Raw genomic sequence first — 14,921 nt, forward strand, 5'->3', positions numbered from 1 at the left:
GTCGTAGAACTGCGATGTATAAAGATGTTCCTGGAAGACGTTGGAGGAGTTGTTTAAGAAAAGGAAATAATAGCTGGCTGAGCCTGGTTTCCTTCGGTGGAGATTTATTTTGTATTTTGCTGCTTTGGAGAAAGGAAAGCAGGTTCAGCGTTTGGCTGAGTTTGAAGAAGGTTGCTATCACTTATTTTCAGGGTCGTGTTGTCAGCGGCACCAGCTGGGCACTGTGCTGCAGGCTGCGCCAGGCTTCAGCAGCAGCAGAGTCTCACAGAAGCAGACGTTATTTGAAAGTATCTGGAGGTGGAAGATAGCATTGATGCAAAGCCCCTTTCAGGTGGTCTTAAGCTGTGTCAGATTGTATGCACCAGTGCTTACGTTTCTTCACACCACTCTGGCTCCTAGTCTTCTTCAAGGAAGGTATCTCAAGCGATTGTCTGGGTGCTGCTTTGTTGGCACAGACAGAAATGTATATACATGTGGAAGAAGTGGGGAGGTTTTGGCTAGCAAGGTGAAAAGCTGGCAGCAAATAGAAAAATTGTAACTTCTTAAATTTACGTGACACGTATAAACGCTGAACTGGGTTTCACAAAGAAATGGCTGGGTTTGGTACCTACACAACTTGTTTATGCGATACGTTGCTATTTGTCACTTCTCTGAAGTTATTGCATTTGGTGGGGTGAGTAAAAAAGCCACATCTGCTGCGCAAGGAGTGCTTGGGCGAGGTGGCTACAGTAATGGGAATGTTCCCTTCTGAGGGAGTTCAAAGTTTGACTTTGAAGTATTGTACATATAAAATATATATCTAACTTGCGTTTATGTGTTTCCACTTGCTGAAATGACTGTAGCAGACAATGATTTTAAGAAAAGTGGGGAACTGCATCTGGTGGGGAAATGTTCAGTACAATGAAAACTGGATACCACTCAAGCGTGGAAGTTGGGGAGTGAAATAGTATCCTCAGTTGCCGCTTTCATAGTCTCCCTGCCAAGGCAAGGTCAACCAAAACCTGCCATTTGAATTATTATGTTTGTTCACAATAACCAAAGATATTTAAAAATTCCTTTAGAATGATGCAGTATAGGTCTTCAGAATAAGTTTTTGATGCTTCAGAGGAAACATTTAACATATATGCCTGTACATCAGGGTATTTGGTCTGGTGGAAATATTTATTATGTATGATGTGAACTTTTCATATGTGAAAGGAGTGAAAAGTGTGTGTGTGTTCAACAAGCTGCTAAATCTCCAACCTCTACCCGTGATGCAACCAGTGATGTTTGTGCCTGTAATTCCACAGTTGAGTTTGGATGTTTCATGATGTCTAGGAATTATTCCTGATGTGCTAGAGCCCAAACTTGTTGTTCTGAATAGCAGAATGCAACCAAATGTACCTTTTTATCTCTATGGATAGCTATATTTATTACTTTTTAAAAAGTTGCTACTAACTGGAAAGTCTTCTTTGCACTTTCTGAATGCACATAAATGCACCGAAATGCCTCATCCAATACTTACTTTGTATGTTGAAAAATTGCAGTTTGATTAACAGATCATCTCACTCAAAAATAGGATGAAGACTTAATTTATTCATAACTTCCATTTTCTTCTGTGTGGAGAGCATTCTTTTCGCTTTTTTTTTCATTCTTACTTTTGTGTGTGTGTGCGCCCTGTTGTAGGGCTCATGTTAAGACACCTTGGAGTCAGAGCCACGAGTTATAATTAGCTCTTGGGCATCAGCTGCCTCTATACGGGCTTTTCGTGTGCTAAAACCCCTCTAAGTTGCAGGATATGTTAACTCAAACTGCCTCCCATTCACTGCAAGCTGAGAGCATGCGAACGAACGAAGCTTGTGCATGAGCCAGTAGCTAGGTTTGATGCCCAGTGTAACTCAAGTCATGCATTCAAGCATGCAGATAGCATATTCGTAAACACAACATGAAACTACGTCTAAAATCTGGTAGACTCTGTGTGTGTTCCAGCATTTTGTTTTTAAGTGCTGTGGCTTTTGCCAGTTAATTCTGGAAATTTGTTCACTTCAAAAATGCAAGCCGAGGAATAAAAGAATGTGGAAAAATTATTAAATATGATGCTGCTTTTAGTAAGAACTGTGTTGGATTTTGAATGCTGGAAAATTTAAAATCGGTACTTCTCACCTAACTTTAATAAATTGTTTTGTGATGAACTATCTTTTCTGAGAGCTAAAAATGGAGGGAAGTAAATACTAACTTAATGCTTGTACAAGTAGTATGATGGTAAATATCTTAGGGACAGAATTTTCAGATTTAGAATTGCTGTTTACTTCTAATGGGTACACACTGCATTGCATTTCTGCTCACTGTATTTCTCGGGCCACAAGGTGCTTAAAAGAAAAGAAAAATGGTAGAAATAAAAAAGAGGGAAGAGTAAGTGGGGAAAATACCACCGTGCTGATGCACCAAAACATCTGACAGTCCAAAGCAAAGTCATGGCTGAGACAGTTTGTCATGTATTCATCATGTCATGGCCCAGCTTCTGATTGGGATTGTCTTGGATGGGCCTTTTTCAGCTTCTGAGAGCTTCTAGTTGTGAATTCCTCAGTCTGTTCCTGGCTTGGTTCAGTCATTTTAACTTCATAGTGATCATTCTGCTTTCATATCTGGGAGCTCCGGTCCCGTTTTGAGGACGCCACTGCAATGTTGTCATAATCTCACCTCGATGAAGTGACAGGAGTCACAATTCTTCGCTCAGAAATAAATTTCTGACTGTGGTAATCTTGGATGGGGGTTGTATGTAGGGGAAGCTGTCATTTATGGGCACTCGATTGCCCATGCCCTCTGTAGCTAGACTTCGCAGGTTTCCATGTGGATCACAGGAATGGTGAACTCATTAAAATGGTAGAAAAGGCTGATATGGATGATTTTGAAGATAGGGAATTTGAAAGAGGAGAATTGTCACATATCCAGTAAAGTTCTTGCTGGAGTCGCAGCGGCTGGGGTAGCGGCGAGGAGGTTACAGCTGGTGCAGTGTATCATCTCACTGTTTGTTTATTTTCTCTTTGGGAGACCTCACGTAGCTTTCCCACAGAAACAGCTCCACTGTAAGCTAATGTGATGTATAACAAACAAACAAAAAGTCTGCATATTCTTATCTCTGTTTTGATATACATAAAGAGAGAAGGCTTTCCAACGTTATGGAAAACTTACTCTGCCAAGGAGCTGGTGACTGCTCGGTAGGTGGCAAAGTAAGAAGTTTTAAGGAGGAAAAAGACTGTGGGATTTCTGTGTTTAGATTGAAAACATATTAAAGAAATTTGAAGAATAATGCAAATGGAAGTAAAAGTCTCTTGAAGTTAATTTAAAATTTACTGTATTTTAAAGGAAGTTTTTTTTTCTAGATTTGCATAAGGTCAAAACACAGCATTGCACAATTGAGCTAAAGTTAGCTGTTAGCAGTTGTAATTTTATACTCATGCGAGCGAGTGACCTAAGTTGCAAGAGTGTAGCCTCAGTAGTGTAGCCAGCAAAAACATCTCAATGTCCACAAAACAGCTTAAGTGGATTATTTGATTTATAAAAACTGATCAAAGTAGGCCAGGTACAAAAGGAAAGATATTTAAAATACCCTTTCTGAGGAAGTTATTGGAATAGAAATTTCTTTTAATTTCAGGCTGCTTCTTTTTTCTCTTTTTCTTTTTTTACCTAATATTTAAAGCTGAGGTTCTGGTAACTATTGAAACTATTAAATAACTGTTTAGCCCTTCAGATTTATCCTCTGGTCTCTAGGCAGCTACTGAGCCTCTGAGAATCAAAGGTGTCCTGCCAGGGTGTCTCATGTAAGATGAGAAGTTGAGGATAGGTAAGTGAATTGTTCAGACCAGTCTGGCTTCACTGAATAGTGTGGTTTGCAGAGTCCTCGCATTTTGCTAATTCTGTTAGGTGGAAAGACACTGAAAAGTCAGGTTCTTGGTTTTGACTTCTCAGGGGTTTGTGCTTGTTCCTACCTGCTGCGGTGGATGAGGTTTCTTGGGAGAGTGTCACCCAAGTGCTGTAGACTATGGAAGTCCGGTTGCTGGTTTTCTTCTTCCGTCACAGCTGCCTTCAGACATTTTGAGCCTTTAGATATTCATCCGAGTAACTCTAGTAGAAGGAAAACTAAGGATCACAGGGCTTCTCAGATTGAAAAAAACAGATTAAACTGAACAAACTCACGTGAGGAACACATTGAAAGTGCAGGCTGTTAAAGTCAAGCAGATTTGACAAAGTCAAGGTCCTGTCTGCAAAGACATGTCCATTTACTGCTGCAAACCATTGTGTGCTTGCACGAGTACACTGGTGAAAATAAGTTTGTTCTGGTTCATTTTTACCCCCGCTTGGGTGGAGGCTGGTTCTCCCAGAGTGCCACGTTCTCCATAGGGATGTGGCTAGTGCAGAGTATCAATGTACTGGAAATTCAGCAGAGGCAAGATCTGTTCCTCCCGGTTTGATGAGTGAGCAATGGTGTGTTTCTCTTTTTGTTTTCTGGAAAAAGGTCTTTCTTATAGAAAATTCCCAGTGCTTTCTGGCTTGTTGGACATAGCCGTTTTAGAATAGGCCAGCTGAGTTACTTGAGTATTTTAGTAATGTGGCACTTTTTGTTGTGTGTATCTTCTGCAACAAGTAGATAGCATTCTTCATGCAACTACCGACACGCTGCATCTTTACTTTTACTTGTTTCATTAGAGTTGTAAAGAGTCCCTGTGCTACTGTGCATGCCAGGGCAGCCCTCTGCCGTGTTTGGAGCTGCACTTGAGTAAAAAAACCTAATGGTGGTGTCTCTGAATTCTCTCGAATGTGAACTTTGTGTGTCCGATGTTCAAAAATAGAGGCAGGCACCAACAGGAAGCACCACAAATACAAATTGTTCCGTTAGCGGTGCAACTGCGGCGTGCACTGGGTTTGTGGGAAGTCCTTTACTGGTGACTTCTGGTAAAGAGTTATGGGTGTCTATAGCTTGCTTTTTGGTGTTTGTGTTTGTTTTGTTGTTGTTTTTTAAATAACTAATAGCTTAAAGAGTTGTTATCTTGTTAAGTCTTTGAATGAGTGCAGTGATGACTTAAGATTACTCCTATATTCTTTAAGTTGGGCTTTAATGCTCAGGAATAAGAGGATCAAGTAAATGAGATTAAGGCAATAGACAAAAGTGAATGAGACAGTAGAAGAACCAGGGGCAAGGAGAAACCGCGATAATATTTGAATGAGATTTGGGCAACCAGTGTTAGAACAGTAGTCAGGAGGGTGAAACTGTTAGTGAAAGTGAGTTAACCTGGCTGTGGTGCTCTGAAAGAAGCATCTTTGTACAAAAGTAAAGATCCTCAGACAAAAGGGAGATGGGCAGAAATAATTGTGGGAAAAATGGAAGCTGTCATTGTAGCAACAGTAAAACAGTGAGAACTCGCAGACTTGACAGTGTAGATATTAAAAAGAATGCACTCTTCTAGGAGCTGCAAAGATGAAAGTAAAAGACATGAAGTAACATTCTGTGCTCCTGCAGTCGATCAGAAGGAAATAAGCAGGCATAGTACGGATAAAAAGATGACAGGGACCAAAACCACTTTTGAGAGTAGATGAAATGGATTCTTCTCAGGATATGCTCTGAATCTCTCACCTTTTTTTTGGCTCTATGTGAATATTTTGCTAAAAATCTGTGAATTCCCTTTTAAGTCAAGGGGAGGGCATTCTAGGAAGGTGGGATGATGAAATAGTCCACATAGTAAGTTATTGACAGTGCTTTAGAATCTGATGGTTGGCAAACATGGTGTTACAAAAGTGGGAAAAAATGACTAAAAACAAATGCCCAAATTAAGTAACCCAGGTACTACATGGTCATACAAGAGTAGTTCAAAGCTATCCGTAGACAAAATACGATTTCTGAAGAGTCTCAGTTCAGGGAATCTGTTATAGATGTACTAAAACCCATTGATTTCACTGGAACTTGAGTTAAAACAATACTTATCTGAAAAAGAAAACTCTTTCCTAGAACAGTATAGATGATGTTAATTTGGCTTGCCTCCTATTGCCCACATTTTTCTAGACATATCTAATGTAGGCTTTTTTTTTTTTTTTAACAAAGAGCCCAGGATCCGATGATGATGATGTAAAAGATAGATTTGTGACAAGTTAATGTTTTTCATGTGTTTACATTTTGTGTTACAAAGAAGGGCTTTTGTCAGACTGTGAACTAACTGAACTAAACTGAATCTTAAAGGCAAGGAGACAACACAGATGTCTTCTTGCATTTGACAATTTTACTGATGTTTTTATGCCATATGAATTGTGATCTGAGGATAGCAATATCTTGGAAAAATTACTAGTTGGGAAAGGAAGTGTTTCTAATTAGAGCTAGATGTTTTAGCTCAAGTTTTGAAGAGGTCATGGGATAAGGGTTCCTCTTTGAATAGGAGGCGTGTGGATGCTTGTATTTCTTTGGGAAGGAACATTAGTTCTTAACGTCAGCTTCGCTAAGGTACGTACTTCTCTGCAGGTGGTGAAGGCTGCAAAGATATGAATGGTTGCACTTTGCCAAGAAGTAGGACTTGTGTGAGAGTGGTGTGAGTGGAAAAAGGACTGGGTCAGAAGGAGAAACGCCGTGCCTCAAATGAATCATTTGAATGCATTTTGGAGATGTGAGATGTGTTTGTAGTTTAAGAAAGAAAAAGAAAAAGGCAAAAAAAACTTGAAGACTCCCCCACTTTTAACATCGATCATAAACAAATGTGCTGATTTTGAAAGCAGGGAGGGAGGACATCACTTTAGCTGAGGTGTCTCATCCACAGAAGACTGACGAAGTTTTTTTACTTGCAAAATCAGCTGTCATTGTCCCTTTGTTAAAGGGATAACCGGAGGTTAGAGTCTTGGCTCAATCATGGTCTCGATGTGAGAGTCGTAGCATGAGGGTTTTGAGCTTCTGTATGGGAGGTTGGACTGTGATTGTAATTGTCCCGCATCACCCTTAAATCTGCAAAAATATCATGAAACATAAGTGTAAAATAAATCATGTTCAGTTGAATATATTGACTTTTGTGTCCTGTTTTATTTAAAAAGCAGCTGATCTGTCAGTGTTGAGGGTTACGATGACATGGAAGCTGGAGGATAGCTGAGCTCTACAAACAAAAGTGTTGGTTATTTAATTTTAAATATTAAATTATATCATTCAAAGTTTGAGCATTGGGAATAAAACATCTCATGCATTACTACAGAAAATTATTAATACACGCTCAGAGTATCTTGATGGATGGTTTGTTAATGAAACTGGTGAGACTTTTGTGCTGTAATAAAAATGTCTAAATTCAATATATTCTTTTTAGAACTTTTGCCAAAATAATCTTCTCTTTTTCTGCTATCATAGTAAATTGCTTAAATAGAAGACACATGTATATTAGCATTCCAGCTTGAGCTAGCGGCTAACATTGTGGCTGTATTTCTGTGGAGATAAAGTAATCTTATGGAAATTTGCTGTATAAATATTCTTCATTGAAATCAAAAGCTGTAAGTTCTGATATCCTTAGCGAGGCTGACATCAGCAAAGAATTTGATTAATCTTTTTTCTTGTTTTGCTAGAATAACCCCTACCCCCCTAGGAGAGGGGAAGAGCACAGTCACAATTGGTCTCGTTCAGGCTCTTACTGCACACCTTAACATTAATTCCTTTGCTTGTCTGAGACAACCTTCCCAAGGACCTACTTTTGGAGTTAAAGGTATGTAATATTTGCAGACTCTATGACCTCTTTCAGATTAAAAGGAAATACTCCTTTTTGGGTTTTGCTTTTTTTGCTTTTTTTATTTCCTTAGTTACTTCAGTATCTCAGAGGATTGTCTGAATGGTAGCACAATGGATTTTTTTAATAAGTATATAGCTAATGGATAAAGGTTTCTTGCACGCATCTTCCCATGCAAGGTTCATATCTGTGTTCATGTACTTAATGTGTATTGATAAGGCAGATAAAGCCCAAACATAATGAAAAGCTTGTGTTAGCCAGGAGGAGTTTTGTGCAAGTACACACCCTTCCAGCTACTCCTCTGCCATCTCTAAAGATGTCTCTAAATGTTACTGTTTAATTCTTCTTTGAGAAGGAGTCCTAAATCCACTCGTATTGATTGGAAATGTCCAAGCTAAGAAAGTTGGCAGTTATGCGTATGGTTCAGCTATGACTGCATCATACATTTGGCTAGGTCTGAACCTCTTTCTGTTCTTCTGAGTTGTCACCCCTATTCATGGGCTGCTGCCTTTTTGCCTAGAAACCCTTTAAGAGCCTGAGGGCCAGGTAAGAGCCAGCCAGAGTTCAAGCCTGTCTTCAATGCTGATAGGAAGTAATGCAATCTTTTTTTTGCCATTTCTCAGCTGAGATTGGTGCCTAACTGGGCAAGCACTCCCCATCTGCTCTACTTTGCTTTGCTGAAGTTTAAGTTAACAAGTTTGATTTCAGCTGGAAGGCTCCTGGTGCTTGGTGCTTCTCAGCCAAGACTGGTGCATGTGAGTGCTTTAATCCCTCCACTCAGTTTGTGGGTAGGTTACAGCAAACTCCTTTGCCTGTGCCCTGAGAGGCAGTGGGAAAGGAGCGCTCCGGCAGGGGTGTGAAGGTTTTGTTCAGACCAGTGCTTGCTTGTGACTGCTACGTCTTCCCACCCAACAGCTGCATGTGCATGACTATGTCCTCAATCTGGGCAGGAGCGGAGGGTTGCCCTTAAGTAGCAAAAGTCCGGGCCAGCCGTGATGTGTAGACTTTCACTTCAGATCAAGAATTCCCTTTTTACTGCCTGCTGAAGAAAGACAGCAAGGTTTAAGGAAATCCTGTTTATTTTGGGTGCACCACTGATCCCCTAATAGAAATTAAAATGCTGAAAAATGTGTCATCAACACTGTGTGTTTCACTTTGAGTGTTTAAGGGTGGTTGGTTTTTCCCAAAACCGGTGCGAGTCTAATGTGACCATATACCTTCCTGTGCAGGTGGAGCAGCCGGTGGTGGATACGCTCAAGTGATTCCCATGGAGGAGGTGAGACAGCGTGGGAGGCAGCAAGTCCCTGTCCCTCTGGGAGGGGTGGGGAGGTCCAGGTGGCTGCTGAAGCACTTGGTTTGTGATGATGGTCTACCTGGAGAATGGGAGTTGTACTTGCCATCTCCATGTGGTCCTTGCCATTTCCATGTGCCTGTTGAGTGATGTGGGAGGGGCTGCGGAGTCAGGGTGCAAAAACATTGCATGGATACTGTGCATGTTTGAAGCACCTGATGGATAGCCGAGATGTTACCTGAGAAGCTCGGCAGGGCCAATGGCTGGGCAGGTCTTTGAGGAGCTGGAGACCAGCCCTGCTAGAGCATCGCTGGAGCAGGGGCTAATGGCCCCGGGGGCTGATGTGGGGTCCTGGGCCATGGGGGAGCCCCAGGGGGCTGGGCAGGGACAGTGGGGGCTAGTGGTGTGCCCGGGGGCCTGGCACTGTCACAGTAAGTGAAAGAATTCTTACCTCTAAATGAATCTTTCCTCTACCCACCCGGTAAATGGATTTCTGTTGAAGGTGGCATCATCCCTAGCTCTCTTTGAGGGCTTCTGAAAATCATGTGCCGGCTTTGGAAGGAGCCGGCTGGGTGCACGCCTTCAAATACTCTCACGGAAAATATCAATACTCTGGCTGAGGTGTGCACCCTTGCGTAGCACAACATTCACGATGTAAAGCTAGGTGACCCACGTGGTTATGGACAGGCTGGGTCAAGGACAGAGATGAAATATAGATCGTGTGTAGTGTTTTCTTGTCATTGGCTGCTGCCATCTGAGCTGGGTGCCTTCCTTCGCCTCCCTTGTCCTTAGCTGTGTGTCATGGGGCTTCAGCACGCTGCAGTTGACAGCAGGGTTTTGTGTTGGTTTCCAGCAAGCAGATGGTCCGGGCAAGGGGGCATGTAAGGATAGTACAGCTAAGCTTCTGCATATGTATATTCACAGTGCTCGTTTGGACGTGCGCGATGGTTTCACCCCAAAAGAGTCTAATTTAGAGCTCAACACCAAACTGATGGCCCAAACTGATGAAGTACCACCTTGAAAGTGCGGCTTGTGTTGGTTACAGTCAGTGGCACAGTGTGATCAAAACTGACCATCCGCTGCCTCCTGTCAGAGATGCATAAAAAATACAGCACCTATGTAACACAGGTCCTAAACTAAATCTAAACTGCTGATTTCAGGTTTTTCCAAAAAACTTTGTTGGACAAACTTTGTATCAGCAAAGCTCATGCCTGATCAGCGACAGGCTGCTCTCCCGTGGCTGGCAGAAAGCTGGCAAACACCCCCAAAGCCAGCACAGGCGGTGTGCTCCGGGGGATTCAACAGCAGTCCCCACCTCTGGTCCAGGTCAGTTAGTAAATACTGACAGTAAACTGATTTAGTACGAATGATGTGGAACCGTAGCCCTGAGCTTTTCATTCTTGGATCATTTAGCAAAGAATGAAGACTTTCATGTCTCTGTTCGGTTAAACTAAGGGTAGTTTACGAAGTACTGAGGTGAAAACAAGTCCTTCCTATAGCTCAGTGTGTTTTCAGCCTGATAATATTTCAATCTGCACTGATAGGTGACTAATCGGAGCTGCAACCTCAAGGACATAGCAATGATTGTTGCTGCTAATCTGTCTGAGATTAATAAACTGAATTAATGGTTTCTCATAAAAAGGTTTTGTTGTTTTCACCTTCTAGTTCAATCTTCATTTGACTGGAGATATTCATGCTATAACTGCTGCAAATAATTTGCTGGCTGCTGCTATTGATGCTAGGATCTTGCACGAGAACACTCAATCTGATAAAGTAAGAATTATTTTCTGATATCCACATGACATTTTTTTCCTCTCGATTTTTCAGTAAACTGCTTTTCAAAGCAAAATAAGTTGATTATATCTTTTTATATTTTCACGGTGTGAACAGAAACTGTTGGTGAAGCCATTCTATGCTCTGCTGGGAAATTTTTCTTATAGAATGTATTTTTCTGGCAAATAGCTGTCCTAAGGTAGTCTTTAAGATAAGGATCTTATGCCCAGTACATTGTCAACTATTTCACACTGTACTAAATAGTCTAATAGAAGATTTCTTTCTCTATATATAGTCTTATTCTTTTTAATAATTTCTAAACTCCTTTTAAAGTTAAAAATGACACTTCTGATGTATAGCTGGGTATGATGTATCTTAAGAAGAAGGGGTTGTGGGGAAATAAACTAGATCCTCTTCTGTGCTCTAAATCTGTTGTGATCTTAACACAAATGCTAACGAGTCTGTAAAGGGAAGGGAGAAAGTAAAGGAAGGAGCCTTCTTTTCTGGCCACAGTGTTAAGACTCAGCAGGGTTGTCATATCCCCTCTATTTGGTATGACACAAATAAATGTGCATTTAGGCCAGTTTGTAAGTGGTAGTTGTAGTTTTGAATAATTTGGACCTTGGTTAAAGTTTTAAAGGGTTCCCAGTTTCAAAAATAATACGTATTTTTTGGTGAAACTTAGTAACACAGTAATTTTGGTAGTTGGATTTAAACTGTTAAATCATAGGCATTGCTCAAAAGCCTACCACCTTCTCAGGATTGTTTTTTAAATCGCTAACTGGAAGTCCACAACCAATGTGGTTGGGAAATTCTTCCTGAAATTAATCTGAGTAAAATAAAAACATTATCTTTTTATTTAACTCGTTCCTGGTTGTAACTTTTTCTTTCATTAACTTCTTGTGGGTTTTTTTCTAGGCTTTGTATAATAGACTGGTTCCAGTGGTTAATGGCGTGAGAGGATTTTCCGCTATTCAGCTTGCCCGCCTGAGAGTAAGTTGTTAATGTAGCCTCTCCTCAGTTATAGAACATACTCTTCATAAAACATACTCTCTTGTGCAAGTTTAAAATTCTTGGTATGGGACCGAGTTTGTATAAACCTCCCTCATGAATTTATCAAGTCCAGACTTTTTTCTGAAAGCATCGTCCTTGAAGTAATAGGATCAGGATCTGGGTCTGATATTATTTTCATAACTAACATTTTTGCTATTCTTTTCTCCTGAAATAAACCAATAATGTTTTAAAATGCTGTGTCTTTCCTGATGAAATATTAAAGTTAGAGGTTTTTTAAAATACTTTTCCTATTATGGTAAAGTCACATTTGAAAGCTCACGCTCTTTGGTTTTGCAATATTTTCTGGTTTTGAAAGTTTATTATAGCATATACTTCTGGGGTTTTATTGATGTCAAATTGACAGTGTTCTTCCTTCAAGGGGTAGAAGTACATTTGTGTGCACAGTACATTTTTGCATCCCATCTTGCTTCCTGAATGCTTCCAGAAGAGCTTCCTAGGCAACTCATGCATGAATAAGGTATCTGGATTTAAGGCTGCCATTTTGATAAAATAATGAGGGAGCAACACAGTCCACTAGCAGAGGGGAAGGAGAATATGAGCCTCTTGAATATGACCCTGACGGACAGCTTCAGTTTTCTGCGTCCAGTTCCATGTTTGTTGTTGGCTTTTGTGTCCTGACCGGTGGTGTTTCAGAGTCACCGGATGGCAGTGGATAGCTGCCAAGTGCACGCTTGGAACTAGGGGGTGGAAAGGAGGATAGAGGCAATAGCGGCTTCTGCTTTGGAAAAATTGTTTCTCATAACGTGCTGCTCACTTGAATGCCAGTAAACTAAAATGTGGACGATGCCTGCTTGACTCTGTGGCAGAGCAGATCTCACAGAATTTTCCATCAGAATTTTGGGGTGCTTTCGTTTTGTCCTTGTTTATGCTGTGTGTAGGGTAACAGGTAGGGGAAGAGGGAGAGCGTTTAGGTAATTCACGACATACCAACTATCTCTGCCGTTGAAATGGATTTCGCTCTCTTCACATGAGCTGCAACGCAGTAAAAAAAAGTTTGGCTTTATAACATTCAAATACATGCACCATAATCTCCAATGTAACTGAATTATTTTGCTGTGAATTATTTTTAGTATAAGGATTCCTTATACATAAAAAAAATCAAAAATCAACTTTAAAAAAAGTCTTTATGGGATGGGGTTACGTTTTTTTTTCAAAAGAGCGATTATTAAGATTGAAACTCTTCCCTTACATCTGTCGTTTGGACCTGTAATTACAGAAGATCCCGTGCAATTTATTTTTTTTTTTTCAAACTCCTTGTCTAGCATCAGAAGCTGCCTTTCTCGTTCCCCTGCTCCTCAGCTTTTTGCTCTTTTTCCCAGTAATTATTAGCCTAAGACCTCCTTACCTTACCTCCTCTCTTTAACTTCTTCTATCCCAGTCTTTTCTTTGTCTCCTTTTCCACGTCAGCTCTGTGTCTTACTTCCTCCCATCTGCATCCAGACCACCTTGCTGCTTAGATCCAGTATAGACGTTGTTGGGACCCTGGGAGGGATGGGCTGCTCCCTTTGCAGTCCCAGTGCCCAGCCCTCCTTGCAGCAGTTGAAAGTTATCAAAATGACTGAAAATTTTGCTGTCAACCCTCTGCAGAAAAATGCTCCAGGCAAAATGCTCTGGCAAAAAACCCATCTGGGCAAAGGCCTCATACACCAAGCAGGAGGGGTGAGCACTGAACTCTGGCTGCCATCCCCCGGTAGAGATGCTAGTGGGATATTGCCCCTTTCTCAGTCTGCCTGTTTTCATAGAACTTCTAAGAAACCATCTCCTAACTGTGTCAAATTGCATTAAAATTGGCCAACAGATAAGAAAAATATTAATACAGGACTGGCAGTTGAGGACATAAGCTTTTCCTCATTAAAACTGGGGTGAAATATCTTAAGGTACCGAGTGTCAAAACCTGCAAGCTGTTCTCAACAGCTTTTTGCCCTTCTCAGCATGGTGGGAAATGCCCTGGTGTCAGCATCTGGATTTGAAAGCATCCCTCACAGTCTAAGAGACCGATCCTCAAAAAGGAGTGTCAAGAAAACAGTTTTAATACTCTCAAAATGATGTCCCCAGCTTTCTAGAAATAACTGCTGGTTTAGATACGGAAGTAACTGTGGTAGCTCCTGGAAACTGAGTATTTTTGGACTTTTAGATTTCCTTTATTTTCAGTCCAGAAGTGTAAGCATGTTGGTTAATTCCCTGAGGAATGCCTTCTAATGCCAGAGAAAAAAAAGATTTTTTATTATTTCTTTAAGACTACGGTTCTTAAACACAGTTTTCTGATCTTCATGTAGATTCACCTAAAAAAAGATTTGGTGTTGCTGAAATAGTGAATCTGTAAAAGCCAGGCGGTATTGGCTCATTCATTATAAGTGACTGAGTTTATGGATGATTGATGGGCTCTTAACACTGAAGTTTTTATTTCATTCAAAAATGATTCACACAAGAAAATGCATGGGTCTTTCAAAGATTTTCACAAGCTAGACCAAGCGATTAATTATTTTTTTTATTAGTAACTGATAATGTTGAATTTTCTCTTTGATTGACATTAAGAGTTTCGTATGTGTAAGAAAGATACTGTTTATTTAATAGTGTGTGAGTGTGTTTCCTTTTTTGTTTCATTTCCTTACATTTGTCTGCATTTGTCCCAATTTTACTTACAGGTGATTTCCTATGTGTCTTTTTTTTTTTTTTTTTTAAAATAGTTTTGGTCCTGACATGCTTCTTTCCAAAATGCTTGCTGAAAGTGGCAGTGATAAGCCAGAGCAGCTATACCTTTTGAAGCAAATAAGCCACTTCATAGTGTTTCTTTAACTTGTTTTTGCATAGAGGCTGGGAATAAACAAGACTGATCCTGGGACTTTAACAGAAGAGGAGATCAGCAAATTTGCGCGCCTTGATATTGATCCGTCTACCATAACATGGCAAAGAGGTACGTAGTCAGAAAGCCTTACTTCAGCTTGGATTTAATTATAAGTTATTTCCTAATTTGCTTAATTTTACCTGAATCAGAGCTGTTTCTGTTCTCTGACTCTAAGAACAGCCCATTTGCAAGTGGGAAATGGGGGTGCGTAACAAAT

The 14,921-nt window shown here is 40.5% G+C and overlaps 1 protein-coding gene across 3 annotated transcripts in view; it reads left to right on the plus strand.

Annotated features, from left to right (window-relative positions):
- The window catches only part of MTHFD1L (methylenetetrahydrofolate dehydrogenase (NADP+ dependent) 1 like), a 161,544-nt gene that overhangs the window by 29,483 nt on the left and 117,140 nt on the right, over nt 1-14,921 (plus strand). Inside the window, exons 12-17 of one of the 3 annotated variants that reach the window (XR_012586203.1) lie at nt 7,564-7,700; nt 8,345-8,476; nt 8,951-8,997; nt 10,678-10,785; nt 11,704-11,778; nt 14,671-14,773. Coding sequence is in view for 2 of the 3 variants with exons in the window: in XM_074580403.1 (XP_074436504.1) it covers nt 7,564-7,700; nt 8,951-8,997; nt 10,678-10,785; nt 11,704-11,778; nt 14,671-14,773 (470 nt within the window). In the remaining variant the exon portion in view is untranslated. Of the gene's footprint in view, nt 1-7,563; nt 7,701-8,344; nt 8,477-8,950; nt 8,998-10,677; nt 10,786-11,703; nt 11,779-14,670; nt 14,774-14,921 lie in introns of those variants that run through there. The other 2 variants (XM_074580403.1, XM_074580406.1) reach the window with 2 other exon arrangements.

The sequence above is a fragment of the Larus michahellis genome, chromosome 3, assembly GCF_964199755.1.
Source record: "Larus michahellis chromosome 3, bLarMic1.1, whole genome shotgun sequence".
Lineage (NCBI taxonomy): Eukaryota > Metazoa > Chordata > Aves > Charadriiformes > Laridae > Larus > Larus michahellis.